Genomic DNA, 15,066 nt, shown 5'->3' with positions numbered 1-15,066 from the left:
CACACAGTCATCTTCACAGCTCCTCCCCTATAAATTGGAGATACAATACTTAGCTCAGAGGGTGGTTGTGGAAGTTAAATAAGATGATGCATGTGCCCTAGCCAGTGTGGCTCAATGGATAGAGCGGTCCCAGGTTCTATCCGGTCAAGGGCATTTACCTTGGTTGTGGGTACACCTCCAGTAGGGAGTGTGCAGGAGGCGGCTGATCGATGTTTCTCTCTCATCGATGTTTCTAACTCTCTCTCCCTCTCCCTTCCTCTCTGTGAAAAATCAATAAAATAAAAAAAAAGATGATGCACACAAAGCACTTCCGCTGGCCACACAGGAAGGGCCTGAATGTTAGCGGCTACCTTTTACCAGTTCCTGAGCGTTTCCACGCCCCTTCACTGAACCCCTGCAGAGTTCTCTTCCTGCCCCCTGCCCCCCCCCCCCCCAGGCTGTCCTCCGCTATCCCTGAGTCTGCTGCACCCTGAGACCCCGGCCAGTGCTGGCGACGGTCCAGACCCGTGTCCAGCAGCCCCTGCTGTGAAGTCCAAGTCCAGCTGAGGCTGCATCTAAGGCTCATCCCCGGTCTGTCCTGCCTGTCCCTGCCACCCACATGGAGCATCATCCCTGCCTGCAGCCCTCAGTGCTCTCCCACCTGGTCTCCCTGCGTCCTCTGTGCCCCCAAACCTGCTCAGCAGTCATCGGCTGGTCTCAATGTGAGGCAAACATGCCACCCTCCTCCTCAAACATCCCGGCTCCTCTGGCCCCTAAAACCGAATTCCCTGCCTGCTCTGTCACTGCCAGCCTCGCCAACGTCATTGGCTCCCTCATTGAATTCCAGCCCCACAGCCCTTCTTTCTGTCGCTGGCACAAACTGGTTCTGGCCTGAGGGAATTTACATTTGTTTCCTTCTAGAATATTCTTTTCCTAGATATGCTCACGCCTGGCTCCTTGCCATGTAAGTCTCAGTTTACCGTCATCTCCTCTGGAAGGCTCTCGGGAGTGTCCTTGTGAAGTAGTTCACAAAGTCCTCCATCGCCCTGTTAGCCTCCTGACTGACCGTCACTCCTCACAAAGATGGCTGACCCGCCGCGGAGGTCATGTTCCCATAGGAGCCCTAAGGAGCAACCAGCAGGGACCGAGGCCACGGCCTCAGGCTGCTCCCCACCTCCCCACCCCAGTGCCAAGCCAGGGGACCTCATGCCACCCCCCACCCGGCAGGGCTGATGGGGAGCTAAGCTGTGCCTCCCGTCCTGGTGCTGGGCTAGGGGCCCTCAGGCTGCTCTCTCCGCCCCAGGGTCAGGCCCGGGACCTCAGGCCGGGCTCCCGACCCAGCAGGGATTGGTGGGGGACCTCAAGGTGCACCCCTAGTGCTGGGTTGGGGGAACGCAGACCACCCCCGCCCAGTGGGACTTGACGGGATCTGAGGCTCTGCTCCTCCCCCCTGCCTGGCAGGGCTTGACAGGGGACCTCAGGCCATGTCCCCCACCCGGCCGGGCTTGACAGGACTTCAAGGCAGGCCCCCTGGTTTGGGCTGGGGGACCTCAGGCCACGCCCCCCATCCTGGTGCCAGGCCAGGGGACCTGAGGCTATGCCCCCTGCCCGGCAGGGCTTAACAAGGGTGGGACTGGCCGGGTCTGGATCTAGCCCAATGGGGGGGGGGACGCAGATCTGGGTCTCACGTGATTTTGAGGTGCATGTGGGTGGGCTGGGACTTGACTCTGGGTCCATGGTGAGCCCCAGACTCTGACAGGAGGAAGGTTTTCATATGCATTTTACTAATTTTCTTTCACCTCTGATACTTCTATTATAGAGAAAGGGCAAATAGCAATATTAAATTATTTTCTCTAATCCCCTTTTAATGTGCATGAATTTCGTACACCGGGTCACTAGTCATGATATAATATTGTTTGCTTATTTTCTGCCTCTTTCCATTAGAATGAAAACTCCCTGGACGGTAAAATGCTGATACTGGTTAGGCACTATTCTAAGTGCTTTAATATATTATCTAATTTGATCCTTATAACAGTTCTAATAGAAGGTGGATACCTTTATTATCCCCATTTTACAGATAAGAGAACTGAGGTAGGTTAAGTAACTTGCCCAAGGCCACACAGCTAATAAGTGCAGAGCTGGGATTTGAATCTGGGCAGTCCAGCTCCAACATCCACATTCTTAATCAAGCAAAAGTAAGAAGCCTGCTTTTCCCACCCGGTAGCCCAGCACTGTGGACAGGGCACGGCAGTAAGCAGGCTCTCAGTGAGAACTGTGAGTGAAAGAGTGCAGTCACAATAGCACCGACTCCATTGTAAACAAACCAGGAACTATCCTTGACTCTGCGCTCTCCCACTCACACATCCATCTGTGAGTTCTGAGTCATAAGAACTTCACCACAAAATACACCCCAATGTGCCCACTGTTCTGCGTCCTCACTGCCCCCATCTGTCCAGGTCATAACCAGCTTTCTCCTCTCTCACCATAGCAACCTGCCAGCTGGCTGCCTAAACCGCTGCCTGGGGTAACCTCCAACTGGGGATTCAAGCTGCTGAAGCCACAATCAGGTGTGCTGTGAGGGCAGAAGTGTGGATTTGTGTTGAGTGAAATTTGCCAGCTGACTTGGACCCTGGCCGTCTGTCCGTTATCTCCATTGGAGGTTTGAGGGGTCAAGCTCGGGCACAGGGAAGTCCCAGGTGTGGTTCTCCAGCTGTGTGTTGTGCTCACAGCCAGAGAACTCACGGGTGCTGAGGGGATTTTAGAGTCTTAGGGGAACCCTCGGGTGTGTGTTGTTAGGTTGCCATAACGAAATACCACAGCCAGGGGCTTAAACAGGAATCAATCTTCTCATAGTTCTGGAGCTGGAAGTTCAAAACCAAGGTGGTGGCAGGTTATGTTTCTGCTGAGGCCTCTCTCTTCGGCTCACAGATGGCCACTGTGTCCTTCTGTGGTCTCTCCTCTGTGCGTGCGTATTTGTATCCAATCTCCTCTTACAAGGGCACCGGTCAGGGTGGATTAGGACCACCCATGTGACCGCATTGACCTTGACTATTTCTTCAGACACAGGCACAGTCGTAGTGAGGTTCTGCGGGTTAGGGCTTCAACACGTGGATGGGAGGGGGACATGTCAGCTCACAACACGTAACATTGTCTGATCCCGCACAAACTAACTTGAGGCAGTTTTTGCATTGGCTCGCTCTACATTCCTCTTGATAATGTCACAGCTATTGGAAGCTGGGGCTTTGGACATTGTTGTGATAAAGAACAAGTGTGTACACATGAATATGGAACAAGAAACGATGATAGCAGTGTCCTTTGTAGTTCCAGGGTTCAAGCAGGTGTGTGGTGTCCCAAAGGCATGGAGTTCTTAGGACATAAATACTGTTTCTTTGGACTTGCCTTCTTCTTCTTCTTTTTTTAATATTTTTATTGAATTCAGAGAGGAAGAGAGAGGGAGAGAGAGATAGAAACATCAATGATGAGAGAGAGTCATTGGCTGGCAGCCTCTTGCACGCCCTGGACTGGGGATTGAGCCCACAGCCTGGGCATGTGCCCTCTACTGGTATCAAACCTGGGACCCCTTCAGTCCACAGGCCGACGCTCTAACCATGAGCAAACCAGCTAGGGCTGGACTTTTTTCTTAATAACAGACTGTTAGTTATTTATGCAGGCCTGGGAATATCATGAAACAGTTATTGAAACCTCAGAGCCACCGTGAATGAAGAAAACTTGGGAACCTTTACTCCAATAAGTTAGTGGATTCCAGGGATCAGAAACACCAGGGGAAAATTTTAATCATTCAGATTTTGTTTCAAGATCCACCCCAGACCTATTGAAAAAACATTTGGGCCGAAGCCGGTTTGGCTCAGTGGATAGAGGCCTGCGGGCTTTTTTTTTTTTTTTTTTTTAAACATTCCCAGTGGGGAGTATGCAGGAGGTATCTGATCGATGTCTCTAACTCTATCCCTTCTCTGTAAAATATCAATAAAATACATTTAAAAAGAAAGAAAAAGAAATTAGGTAAATGTAAGAAAACATGTCCAGGACTTGTATTCCAAAAACTACAAAATGCTGATGAAAGGAATCAAAGATCTAAATAAACAGACATTGTATTCATGGATTGGAAGATTCAACATAGTAAAGATGTCAATTCTCCCTCAATTGATAAAGCTTTATCACAATTCTTATTAAAACTTCAGCAAGATTGCTGAAACCGGTTTGGCTCAGTAGTAGAGTGTCGGTCTGCGGACTGAAAGGTCCCAGGTTCGATTCAGGTCAAGGGCATGTACCTTGGTTGCGGGCACATCCCCGGTAGGGGGTGTGCAAGAGGCAGCTGATGTTTCTCTCTCATCGATGTTTCTAACTCTCTATCCCTCTCCCTCCCTTCCTCTCTGTAAAAAATAAATAAAATATATTAAAAAACTTCAGCAAGATTTAAAAAATATATATTCTTATTGATTTCAAAGAGGAAGGGAAAGACAGAAAATCAATGAGAGAGAATCGTTGATCAGCTGCCTCCCAGCAAGATTTTTTGGTAAATATATATGTTTATTCTAAAATTTATATGTAAAGGTAAAAGAACAAGAAGAGCTAAAACAGTTCTGAACAAGATTAATACAGTGGGAAGAACCACTCTATCTGATTTTAGACTTATAGCTACATTATTTAAGACTGTGCTTGTATTGGCAGAGGGATAGACTGACAGATCAATGGAACAGAATGGAGAACCCAGAAATAGTGCCACACAAATACAACCAAGTGAGTTTTTACAATGGTGGGGAAGCAATTCAATGGAGAAAGTAATTTTTAAAATATATTTTTATTGATTTCAGAGAGGAAGGGAGAAGGAGAGAGAGAAAAGCAGTGGTGAGAGAATCATTGATCGGCCGCCTCCTGCAGGCCTCCTACTGGGGATGGAGCCCAGGACCCTTCAGTCCTCAGGCTGATGTGCTATCCACTGAGCCAAACCAGCGAGGGCCAAAAGCATGATTTATAAAAGAGAAAATGATAAAGTTATTGGAGCTCATCAAATGTAAAACTTTACTCGGTAAAAACCCAGCTAAAAGGATGAAAAAAACCATAAACAGGCAGAAAATATTTGCAAACTACATATCTGACAGAGATTCGTATCTGGAATATATGTTTTATTTTCTAACGGTTAATTACTGGTATATAGAAATGCAAGTGATTTGTGTGAATTTTTCTTGTATCCTGCAACCTTGTTAAACTCATTAATTAGTTTGAGTAGCTTTTTAAAAAAAATATTTTATTGATTTTTTTACAGAGAGGAAGAGAGAGGGATAGAGAGTTAGAAACATCGATGAGAGCTGAGGCCGGTTTGGCTCAGTGGATAGAGCGTTGGGCTGCGGACTGGGGGGTGCCGGGTTTGATTTCGGTCAGGGTTGGTTGTGGGCACATCCCCGGTAGGGGGTGTGCAGGAGGCAACTGGTCGATGTTTCTCATTGACATTTCTGGCTCTCTATCCCTCTCCCTTCTTCTCTCTGGAAAATCAATAAAATATATTAAATCAATAAATATATTAAATCAATAAAATATATTAAAAAAAAAAACCACAGAAAAAAAACATAGCAGTTTGTTAACTGATCTCTGTTTAAAAGAAAAAAGAAACATCGATGAGAGAGAATCATCGATCAGCTGCCTCTTGCACACCCCCTACTGGGGATGTGCGTGCAACCAAGGTACATGCCCTTGACTGGAATCGAACCTGGAACCTTTCAGTCCGCAAGCGACGCTCTGTCCACTGAGCCAAACCGGTTTCGGCTTGAGTAGTTTTTTTTATAGATCTTTAGGGTTTTTTACTTATATGATTATGACACCTTTTCTACTTTTTTCTTTTCAACAATTTTGCCTTTGATTTATTTTTCTTGGCTTATATTGCTGGCTAGAATATCCAACATAAATGTTGAAAAGAATTCGTGAGAATGGGGAGTATTCCTTCCATTTTTTTTTTTTTTTTTTAAGTAAATTTTTATTGTTTATATTATTACAAATGTTCCTTCCCCCCCCTTCCCACCCCACCCTCTGCCCTTTCCCCACCCCCCATTGTCCTCATCCATAGGTGCACAGTTTATGTAGTCTCTTCCCACATCCCCCTCTCCCCTTTTCCCCAAGAATCGTCAGTTCACTCCCCTTCCATACCTCTGATTCTATTATATTCAACAGTTAATATTGTTCATCAGATTTTTTAATTCCCTTGGTTTTTAGATTCACTTGTTGATAGTTACGTATTTGTTGTTCATAATTTTTATCTTTATTTACTTTCTCTTCTGAAAGAACCCCCTTCAGCAATTCATATAATTCTGGTTTGGTGGTGATGAACTCCTTTAGCTTTTTTTTATTAGTGAAGCTCTTTATCTGACCTTCGAATCTGAGTGATAGCTTTGCTGGATAGATTATCTTTGGCTGTAGGTTCTTACTATTCATCACCTTGAATATTTCTTGCCATTCCCATCTGGCCTGCATGGTTTCTGTTGAGAAATCAGCTGACAATCGTATAGGTGCTCCTTTATAGGTAACTACCTGGTTTGCTCTTGCTGCTTTTAATATTCTCTCTTTGTCTTTTGCTCTTGGAATCTTAATTATGATTTTTTTTTAATATATTTTATTGATTTTGTACAGAGAGGAAGGGAGAGAGATAGAGAGTTAGAAACATCGATGAGAGAGAGTCATCGATCAGCTGCCTCTTGCACACCCCCTACTGGGGATATGCCCGCAACCAAGGTACATGCCCTTGACCGGAATTGAACCTGGGACCCTTTGGTCCCCAAGCCGACGCTCTATCCATTGAGCCAAACCGGTCTCGGCGAATCTTAATTATGATTTGTCTTGGTGTGGTCCTCTTTGGATTCCTTTTGTTTGGAGTTCTGTGTGCTTCCTGGACTTGTAAGTCCAATTCTTTCACCAGGTGGGGGAAGTTTTCTGTCACTATTTCTTTCAGTATGTTTTCGATATCTTGCTCTTTCTCATCTTCTGGGACCCCCATAATTCTGATGGTGGATCGTTTGAAGTTGTCCCAGAGGTTTCTTGCATCATCTTCAATTTTCTGGATTCTCTTGCCTTCTAGCTTCTGCAGAGGAGTGTCTTCTGGCTCTTTATGTTCCAAGTCTTTGACTTGATTCTTGCAATCTTCCATTCTGTTTTTAGGACTCTGTATAATATTTTTTATTTCAGACAATGTATTCTTTATTTCTTGTTGATCCCTTTTCATATCCTCATAGGTCTCATTTTATTGGCCTTTTCTAGGAAACTCTTGAAAAACCTTATAAGTGTGGTTTTGAACTCTATATCCAGTCACTTTTTGTCCTCCATTTCTTTCATTTGTGATCTATTTGGTTTAGGCATTTTCGCAGGCAGCTTTCCTGATGGGGCGGGATTTCAGGGTGGAGCCTACAGCCTTGGCTTCCGTCAGCCCCGCCCTATGCGGGTCCTTCAGTACTCCTTGCAAGCGCCTCTGAGAGAAAGGTGCCCGCGATCGCCTGCTACCAAACAGTCTAGTCTCTCCCCCAATGGGCCCGAAACTGGGGTTCAGTTCAGTTGGAAGTGGTGTTGGAGGTGGCGTTCAGAGCAGTCTGGAGCCCCTGTCTCCTTCCCACCAGGGCAATCCCGCAGCACAGCCGGCCATCCCTTCTCTGCGTGCAATGTGCGCGCCTCCAGGACCACCTTTCGCTGCTCCCCCGGGTTCTGCCTTACAGCCCAGCTCCCTCTGTTTGAGCCTGGGTCCCCGGGGTCTGGCCTAGGACTGGGGTTCAGAGCGGTTGGAGCTGGGCCCAGCACAGTCGGAGCGTTTATCTCCTTCCCAGAGGGAACGCCAGCCAGGCACTCAACCTCCCTCCTCTCCGGCTCCGACCTCTCCGCACACCGCGTGTCTCGGTACCTTAGGCTCTTACAGCTCCTCCGCTCTTCCTTCTGGTTATCTCCTTGCTTCTTGTTGTAGAATTTCCAGTCAGTCGACTTTCCTGTAGTTCTGGGTAATGTCCATTTTATATTTTAGTTGTATTTTATTGAAATTGTTGCGTGCGGTAGGTGCCTAACCGAGCAGCCATCTTGGATTCTCCTCTTCCTTCCATCTTAAGAGGAGGGACAAAGCATTTGCTCTTTTAGCACATGCTAGAGGCCTGGTGCATGAATTCATGCATGGGTGGGCCCCTGTGGTGACCTGCGGGGATCAGGCCCCAGCTTGCACCCACGCTCGCAACCCCGCAGCCCCACCTGGCACCCCACTGTGGGCTGTGGCGCCCCCTTACCTCCACCATCTTGTCTTTGGGGTGCTCAATTGGGGTGATTGGGCCCCTGCTCGCACCTGCCTTGGCCTGACGCTGCCTGCTCACCTGCTCCACCATCTCACTGCAGCCCTACTCTCATTCAGACCATCAGGGCAGGCAGCGTCTCTACTGCCACCCCCTGCCACCACAGCATTGCAGATGTCTGCTGTGTTCCATGCCGCCCCCTGGTGGCCAGTTTACATCATAGTGAGTGGTCAAACTCCCAGTTGAACAATCTGCATATTGGTCTTTTATTATATAGGAAGGATGGTGTTAACTGGGTTTTTTTTATAGATGCACATTTTTAGGCTGAGGTTCACTTCTATTCCTAGTTTGCTGAGGAGTTTTTATTATGAATATGTGATCTATTGAGATGACCATATTGTCTCCTTCCGTCAGGATGGCGGATTAAACTGACTTTTGAATATTAAGCAAACCTTGAATTCTTGGGATAAACCCAACTTGATCATGATACAGTATTTTTTTTTTAATATATTGCTGGACTTAATTTGTTAATATTTTGCTTAGGATTATTTCATATTATGTTCATGAGGGCAATTGGTCTTTAATTTTCTTATAATTAAAAAATTTTCTTGGTATCAGGGTAGTCTTGATTTCATAATATTAGAAGTGTTCCTGCTATTTTCTGAAAGAATTTGTATATGATTTATATTATTTCTTCCTTATTTGTTTGATAGAATTCATTATTGTCATAACCTTGGCTGTCCTGGAATTTTGTTTGTGGGAAGGTTTTAATTATAAATCCAATTTCTTTTTAAAAAAATATATTTTATTCATTTTCCACAGAGAGGAAGGGAGAGGGATAGAGAGTTAGAAACATCGATGAGAGAGTAACATCGATCAGCTGCCTCCTGCACACTCCCTACTGGGGATGTGCCTGCAACCAAGGTACATGCCCTTGACCAGAATCAAACCAGGGACCCTTGAGTCCGCAGGCCGATGCTCTATCCATTGAGCCAAACCAGTTTCGGCTATAAATCCAATTTCTTAAATAGATTAGGAGCTATTCCGATTTTCCTTAGCCCCAACCTTTCATTAGTCCGTATTCTACATTTGCTTGGGACAGGAAGAGGACCCGTGTCATGTGTTTTAACCTGCAGCCTTCACCAGGCTTCTCTCCAGGAGGGGAGATGACTGACTTTCTGATAACCCTCTGACTGACTCTGAGATCTTGAGCAAGTTGTCTCATCTTAGCTGTAGTTTTCTCATTTGTCCGTTGGGGCTGTTTGGGGATTTAGAAAACTAAGTCAGTGAGAGCACCTGGAATACTGCCAGCCCCAGTGGGTCACTTCCTAGGTCGATACGTTAGAAACAGCTCAATCTGTGGCTTTGAGCTTGTCCCAGCTTTCCGTTGTGGTAATTTTCAAGTACACATTAGTACTGGAATTACGTTCTTGTATTCCTGCCTCTAGAATAGTCTCTAGCACTCTCTCTGGTCCGGGCAAGAACAGCTTTATCTCCCCCTTCCCACTGAATTACGTTCTTCCCTCACTTCCATACAATATTGCAGAGAAATGTGGTCTGATGCTCCAACCTACATGTCTCTGGTCAGAGGCTAGAGCTATAAAAGCTGGAAATTTACTGCTTGGAATTCTAAATATTTCCCTTTTGGGGACTCAGATCCTGGGTCCCTAGTAACAGGAAGCAGACGGGGGATGTCTTTCTGCCACAGGCATTCCCCATCATCTAGTCTGGCCTCAGCCACTGATTCTGAAGTGCTTTCCTTGCCAGGATCTAATTCTGCATCTTCCGGGTACAGCTCCTCACTCCTCTCCAAGATCCATTTAAATACTAGCCTTTCCAGAAACATCTCCAGTTCCCATCAGCCAGGTGCCCCCCGCCCATTCTCCGAACCTGTTCCTGCGTACACCGGTGAACATTGTTCCATCTATTTCAGCATCACTCTTTCTTCTGGATCTCACCCTGGCTCATCTTGTCCCGTGCATTGTCTGCCGGGCAGGTTGTAGGTCCAGGGACAGCTGCTGGACCACTGGCTGAGCAGTGTGTGCTGGATACATTTTCCGGGGAGGGCTCTAAAATACTGACAAGTTAACCTCACATTAAGATACTAGTTATTTTTGATGAGCCAATATAAAATAGGAATAAAAAGGAGTTTGAATAACAAAAACAAGACCTTACCAAATGATGTCAAAGCAGCTAATGGTATTCTTCGAATTTTTCAAACTTGTTCATAGCCAATGTAATATGAAGTTGGAGGATCAGTTATCTCTGTTTTTATTTATTTTTAAAAATACGTTTTGCCCTAACCGGTTTGGCTCAGTGGATAGAGCGTTGGCTGCGAACTGAAAGGCCCCCGGTTTGGAAGCAGCAATGAATGATTCTCTCTCAACATGGATGTTTCTATCTCTCCCTCTTCCTTTCTCTCTGAAATTAAAAAAAAAATTTTAAAAAAATATATCTCGATTTCAGAGAGGGCGAAATGATGAGAATTATCAATAGGCTGCCTCTTGCATGCCTCCCATTGTGGAACCCACAACCAGGGCATATGCCCTCATGGGAAACTGAACCATGACCTCCTGGTTCATAAGTTGATCAACCACTGAGCCACACCAGGGGGGCAAATTAAAAAAAAAAAATTTTATTGATTTCAGAGAGGAAGGGGGGAGAAACATTAATGAAGAGAATCACTGATTGGCCGCCCCCTGCACATCTCCCCAGTGGGACTGAGCCCGCAACCTGGGCATGTGCCCTTGACCAGGAATCGAACTTGGGACCCTTTAGTCCACAGGCCGATGCTCTATCCAGTGAGCCAAACCGGCTAAGGCTTTTTAAAAAAATTCTTAACTTGGATATTTTTTCCCATTGATTTTTAGAGTGGAAGGGAGAGACACGATTGGCTGCCTCCCACACAAGCTCCTATTAGGACTGAGAACCTGCAACCAAGGTACATGGCCTTGACCAGGAATTGCACCCGCGGACCTTTTGCTCTGTGGGCCAACACTAACCACTGAGCAAACCAGCCAGCACCTCAGTTCTTTTGGCCTCACTGTTACAATTAGCTCTCTCTTGCTTAGTGGTCCAGTCTTATTTTCACCCATTTTCTTTTCCTACTAGATCCCGTCTCCTCCCCAGCCCTTGTTGTCTTGGTTGGCAGTTGGCCACCAGTGTGACAGAAGAGGGAGGTACTGTAGCCCCTTCAGTACTCCGTTTCCAAGAAACTGCTGTGACTTGTTCTCATCCCTGTAAGGTAAGGTTGATTGGAAAACCATGAATCACCCATAGGGGATCACAGAACATGTTAAACGCTCAATAATATAAACTCAAATAGATAAAATTGACATTTGGCTGGTACTTGCAGTGTTTTTCCCTGAATGGCGGACAAATTTATCCAAGCCCGTTTTCAAGTTCACTTGAATATCCAGAGGCTGGAGTGAGTGGTTTTGCGTTTTCCTCTGAACCCCATGCATCAGGGACTTAAACTGATGCCTTCTAAGACAAAGTTGTGTTGGGAAAAAAAGTGAAACAAAGTTAGCTGTCTGTCTCACACAGTTTATTTAACAATAGGTAATAAGAAATCAAATTTAAGTCTATACAGTGATCCAAAGTTCATATTTATAAGTAATCAATTTTAATTGCATGATTTACAACAGTTGAGGGTTTCTGCTTTCTATTTTCAAGTTTTACAGAAAGTGTGTGTGTGTCGGGGGCAGGGTCGGGAGGAAGAAAGCAAGCAGAGAAACCCCAGGGACATTTGTATGTTAAAACCATCCCAACGGAAGTGTTTCTTACCCTCTTTTTAATTTTTTTTTCTGTTAGATGTAAAAATAACAAAAAAAAAAAATCTTCCGAGAAACAGAACCACAGTATATAATACATCAATTTGGCAGCTGCCCCTGTATATTTTGAAAAAGTCATTTTTCTCTCTACATGTACAAATTATTTTAATACTTGAAGTTTTTACGCTCAGACTTAAGGAATAGAAAATTTTCTGGAGCACAAAAGTTGACTTGAGGGGAAGGAAAGGATTTTTTTTTTTCATTTTACATTTTAAAAAGAATGAACATCTTTGCACCCAGAGAAAAAATTGGTATTTTAATATATATTTATATATATTTATATATATATATAATATATATAGAATGTAATTTTAAAGTAACATTAACCCCTTTTGTCCTCTGGTTTTAGAAATGTTCTTTTTTAACTCTTCCATAAAGTGAGGAAAATAGGGAAAAATGTCAACCATCTGCACCAGTAAATAATAACTATTAATATTACATATTTTCATTAATTTAAAAAAAATAATAAAACCTATCGGAGGTGCCAGGCAGGAGCACGTGTGGCTTCGCAGGCCTAGCGCCCTCCCAGTGCACACTTGAACCACACACACGAAGGGGAAGGCTGGTGGGAACCAGCACTAACAAAAATATATTCTTTGTGTTCTATCATCCCTCAGGTTCATCTGGCATGTTTGCTTTAAACCACAAACAGCTGCTGCACAGTTCGTATGTGTTCCAAGGAAAATTCTTTTAGGCTAAGAAAGTTTCAAAAAAATTGTTTTCAGTACAAAACAGTCTTGTTAAGAGAAAATAATTTTTTTGCTCCCAAAATACTACAAGGTGTCTCTAGTGTATGTCTAGTGTACTCTGTGAGAGGTTTGAATTCAAGTCTGAGTTATCGGTGCTGAGTCCCAGGTCCGTGGCGCTTGCACCATGGAGGTTTGCCATGCCTGGATTGCCAGTGAGCTGAGAGAGCATTGAATTCTGGTCCGGGCTGGCAAAATGCCCTTGTTCCATGGGGTTGGCCTGGGCGGCCACCAGTCCCGGGTGTGGAGAACTGGTCTGCGGGGACACGTGGTGTGGAGAAGGCTGAGGCTGCATCCTCGGGGAAGGGCTGGAGTGGGGGGGCTGAGACTGCGGCCGCGGAGAAGGGACTGGCTGGGGAGAACGCACTTGATTGGAGAGAGAAGGAGGGAGCTGCTGGCCTTGGAGGTGTGGGGACTGAGCCTGATTTGGGAGCATATGCTGTTGGGGGCTCATGGGGTTGGGCTGAGCAGGGGACCCCATCTGTTGCTGAAGGAGTCGCTGCTGGTAGGCCTGCAGACTGGCTCCAGCCTCCGCTCCCAGGGCCTGGGGGAGCTGGCCCATCTGTCCCATGTTTCCTTGTTGCATCTGCTGCATGTGATGCTGCATCCTCTGCTGCTGCTGCTGCTGCTGCTGCGGCGGGGGGTAGCCCACCCCTTGGGGCTGCTGGAACTGGCTGTGGTTGGCCATCCCGGGGCCAAGTCCGGGCCCCGCTCCCTGCTGCTGCATCATCTGCTGCCGCCTCAGGATGTCTCGGAACTGGGCGGGCATGGCGCTGTGGTTCATGTTCATCTGCTGGGCCTGGGGGCTCATCCCCCCCATGGGCGGCTGCATCGGCGGCTGCGGCTGCGGCGGGGGCAGGCCGGCCCGCTGCACGCCCGCCTGCATGGGGCTCATGGTCTGCATGGCGGGGCCGGAGTGGACCCCCTGCTGCACAGGCATGGCGGGCGGCTGCAGCCCCGGCTGGCCCGGGGGCATGCCGGGCTGCCCGGGGAGGTTCTGCGGGTTCGAGTTGGCGTACTTGGCAGCCCGCTGCTTGATGAACGCAGCCAGCAGCTGGGGGTTGGCGTGGAGGATACTGAGCACCTGTTGCTGCTGGAGGGGAGAGCTGGGAGACCTGAGAGTCCGCAGCAGGTTCTGTAAGGCTTGTTGAGACACAGTGCCTGGCTTGAGAGGGCTCACCCCGACCTGGCCCAATCCTGGTTGGGGAGCCATGTTCAAGGGCTGGCCATGCTGGGCCACGGACATCATGGCAGGCCTTGGCATCCCGGACTGCAGTTGTTGGGGCTGAGGCAATCCTCCTTGGGCCCACGGTGGCTGCTGCTGCATCCCAGGGGGCCCCATCCCGGGCTCCAAATGCCCGCTGGGGCCTCTGGCCATGGGCGGCGGGTTCATGCCCATGGGCGCCATGGGCGCCATCGGGGGCATCTGGTGCTGGATCGGCCTCTGGAAGATCTGCACGTGGGCCATCTGGCGCTGCGTCTCGGCTGCCCTCTGGATCTGCATGGCCACCTCCACTGCCGCAGGCGGGGGCCCCGGGAGGGGGGGCTGAGCCGCCTGAGGCGGGGTGGGAGGGGTCACCTGGCCGGGGGCTTTGCCTTGGGACACGGGGCCGGCAGCTTGAGTCCTGGGCAGGTAGGGCGGCATGCTGTTGGGAGGGGTGGGCTGCGGCTGAGACGGGGGCTGGGGCTGGGGCGTCTGTGGGGTGGTGGGCTGTTGGCTGGTCGGCGTGGTCGGCGTGGCAGGAGTCGGGGAGGGCAGGCCCTGCTGCTGTCCCACCACACCCGTGCGCTGCATGCTGGCCATCCTCCTGCGGAGCATCTGGGCCTGCTGGAGCCGGTGCTGCAGCTGCTGCTGCCGGAGCTTTTGCTTGATGTTCAGGCAGAACGGCACAGGGCACTTGTTCTCCTGGCAGTGCTTGGCGTGGTAGCAGCAGAGGGCGATGAGCTGCTTGCAGATGGGGCACCCTCCGTTGGTTTTCCGTTTGCAACCCTTGGTGTGCTGCACGACCCGTTTCATCTTCTGGCAGGAGGGCAGGGAACAGTTGGCGTTGCGGCACTGGCAGGCGTGCACCAGGGACTGGATGCAGCGCTGGATGCTCAGGCGGCGGGAGTCTCCTGGGCTCTGGGTGGCCGCGGCCTGCTGGTTGTTGCTCTCGTCATCTAAGCCGAGACCCAGTTTCTCCATTTTGTGGTCATGGTTTTTAGTGTTATAGCAGGTGATACACAAATCGTAATCCTGGG

At 48.0% G+C, this 15,066-nt stretch overlaps 1 protein-coding gene across 1 annotated transcript in view; it reads right to left on the bottom strand.

The window, feature by feature from the left end:
• Nucleotides 1-11,776: 11,776 nt before the first annotated feature.
• The window catches only part of EP300 (EP300 lysine acetyltransferase), a 63,806-nt gene continuing 60,516 nt past the window's right edge, over nucleotides 11,777-15,066 (bottom strand). Inside the window, exon 31 of the mRNA XM_084879081.1 lies at nucleotides 11,777-15,061. Coding sequence (XP_084735207.1) covers nucleotides 12,866-15,061 — 2,196 coding nt within the window. The 3' untranslated portion in view covers nucleotides 11,777-12,865. The remainder of the gene's footprint in view (nucleotides 15,062-15,066) is intronic.

Source organism: Pipistrellus hanaki, assembly GCF_964339955.1.
Source record: "Pipistrellus hanaki genome assembly, chromosome: 3".
NCBI classification, from domain to species: Eukaryota; Metazoa; Chordata; class Mammalia; order Chiroptera; family Vespertilionidae; genus Pipistrellus; species Pipistrellus hanaki.
This window is presented reverse-complemented; position numbering and strand designations above follow the sequence as displayed.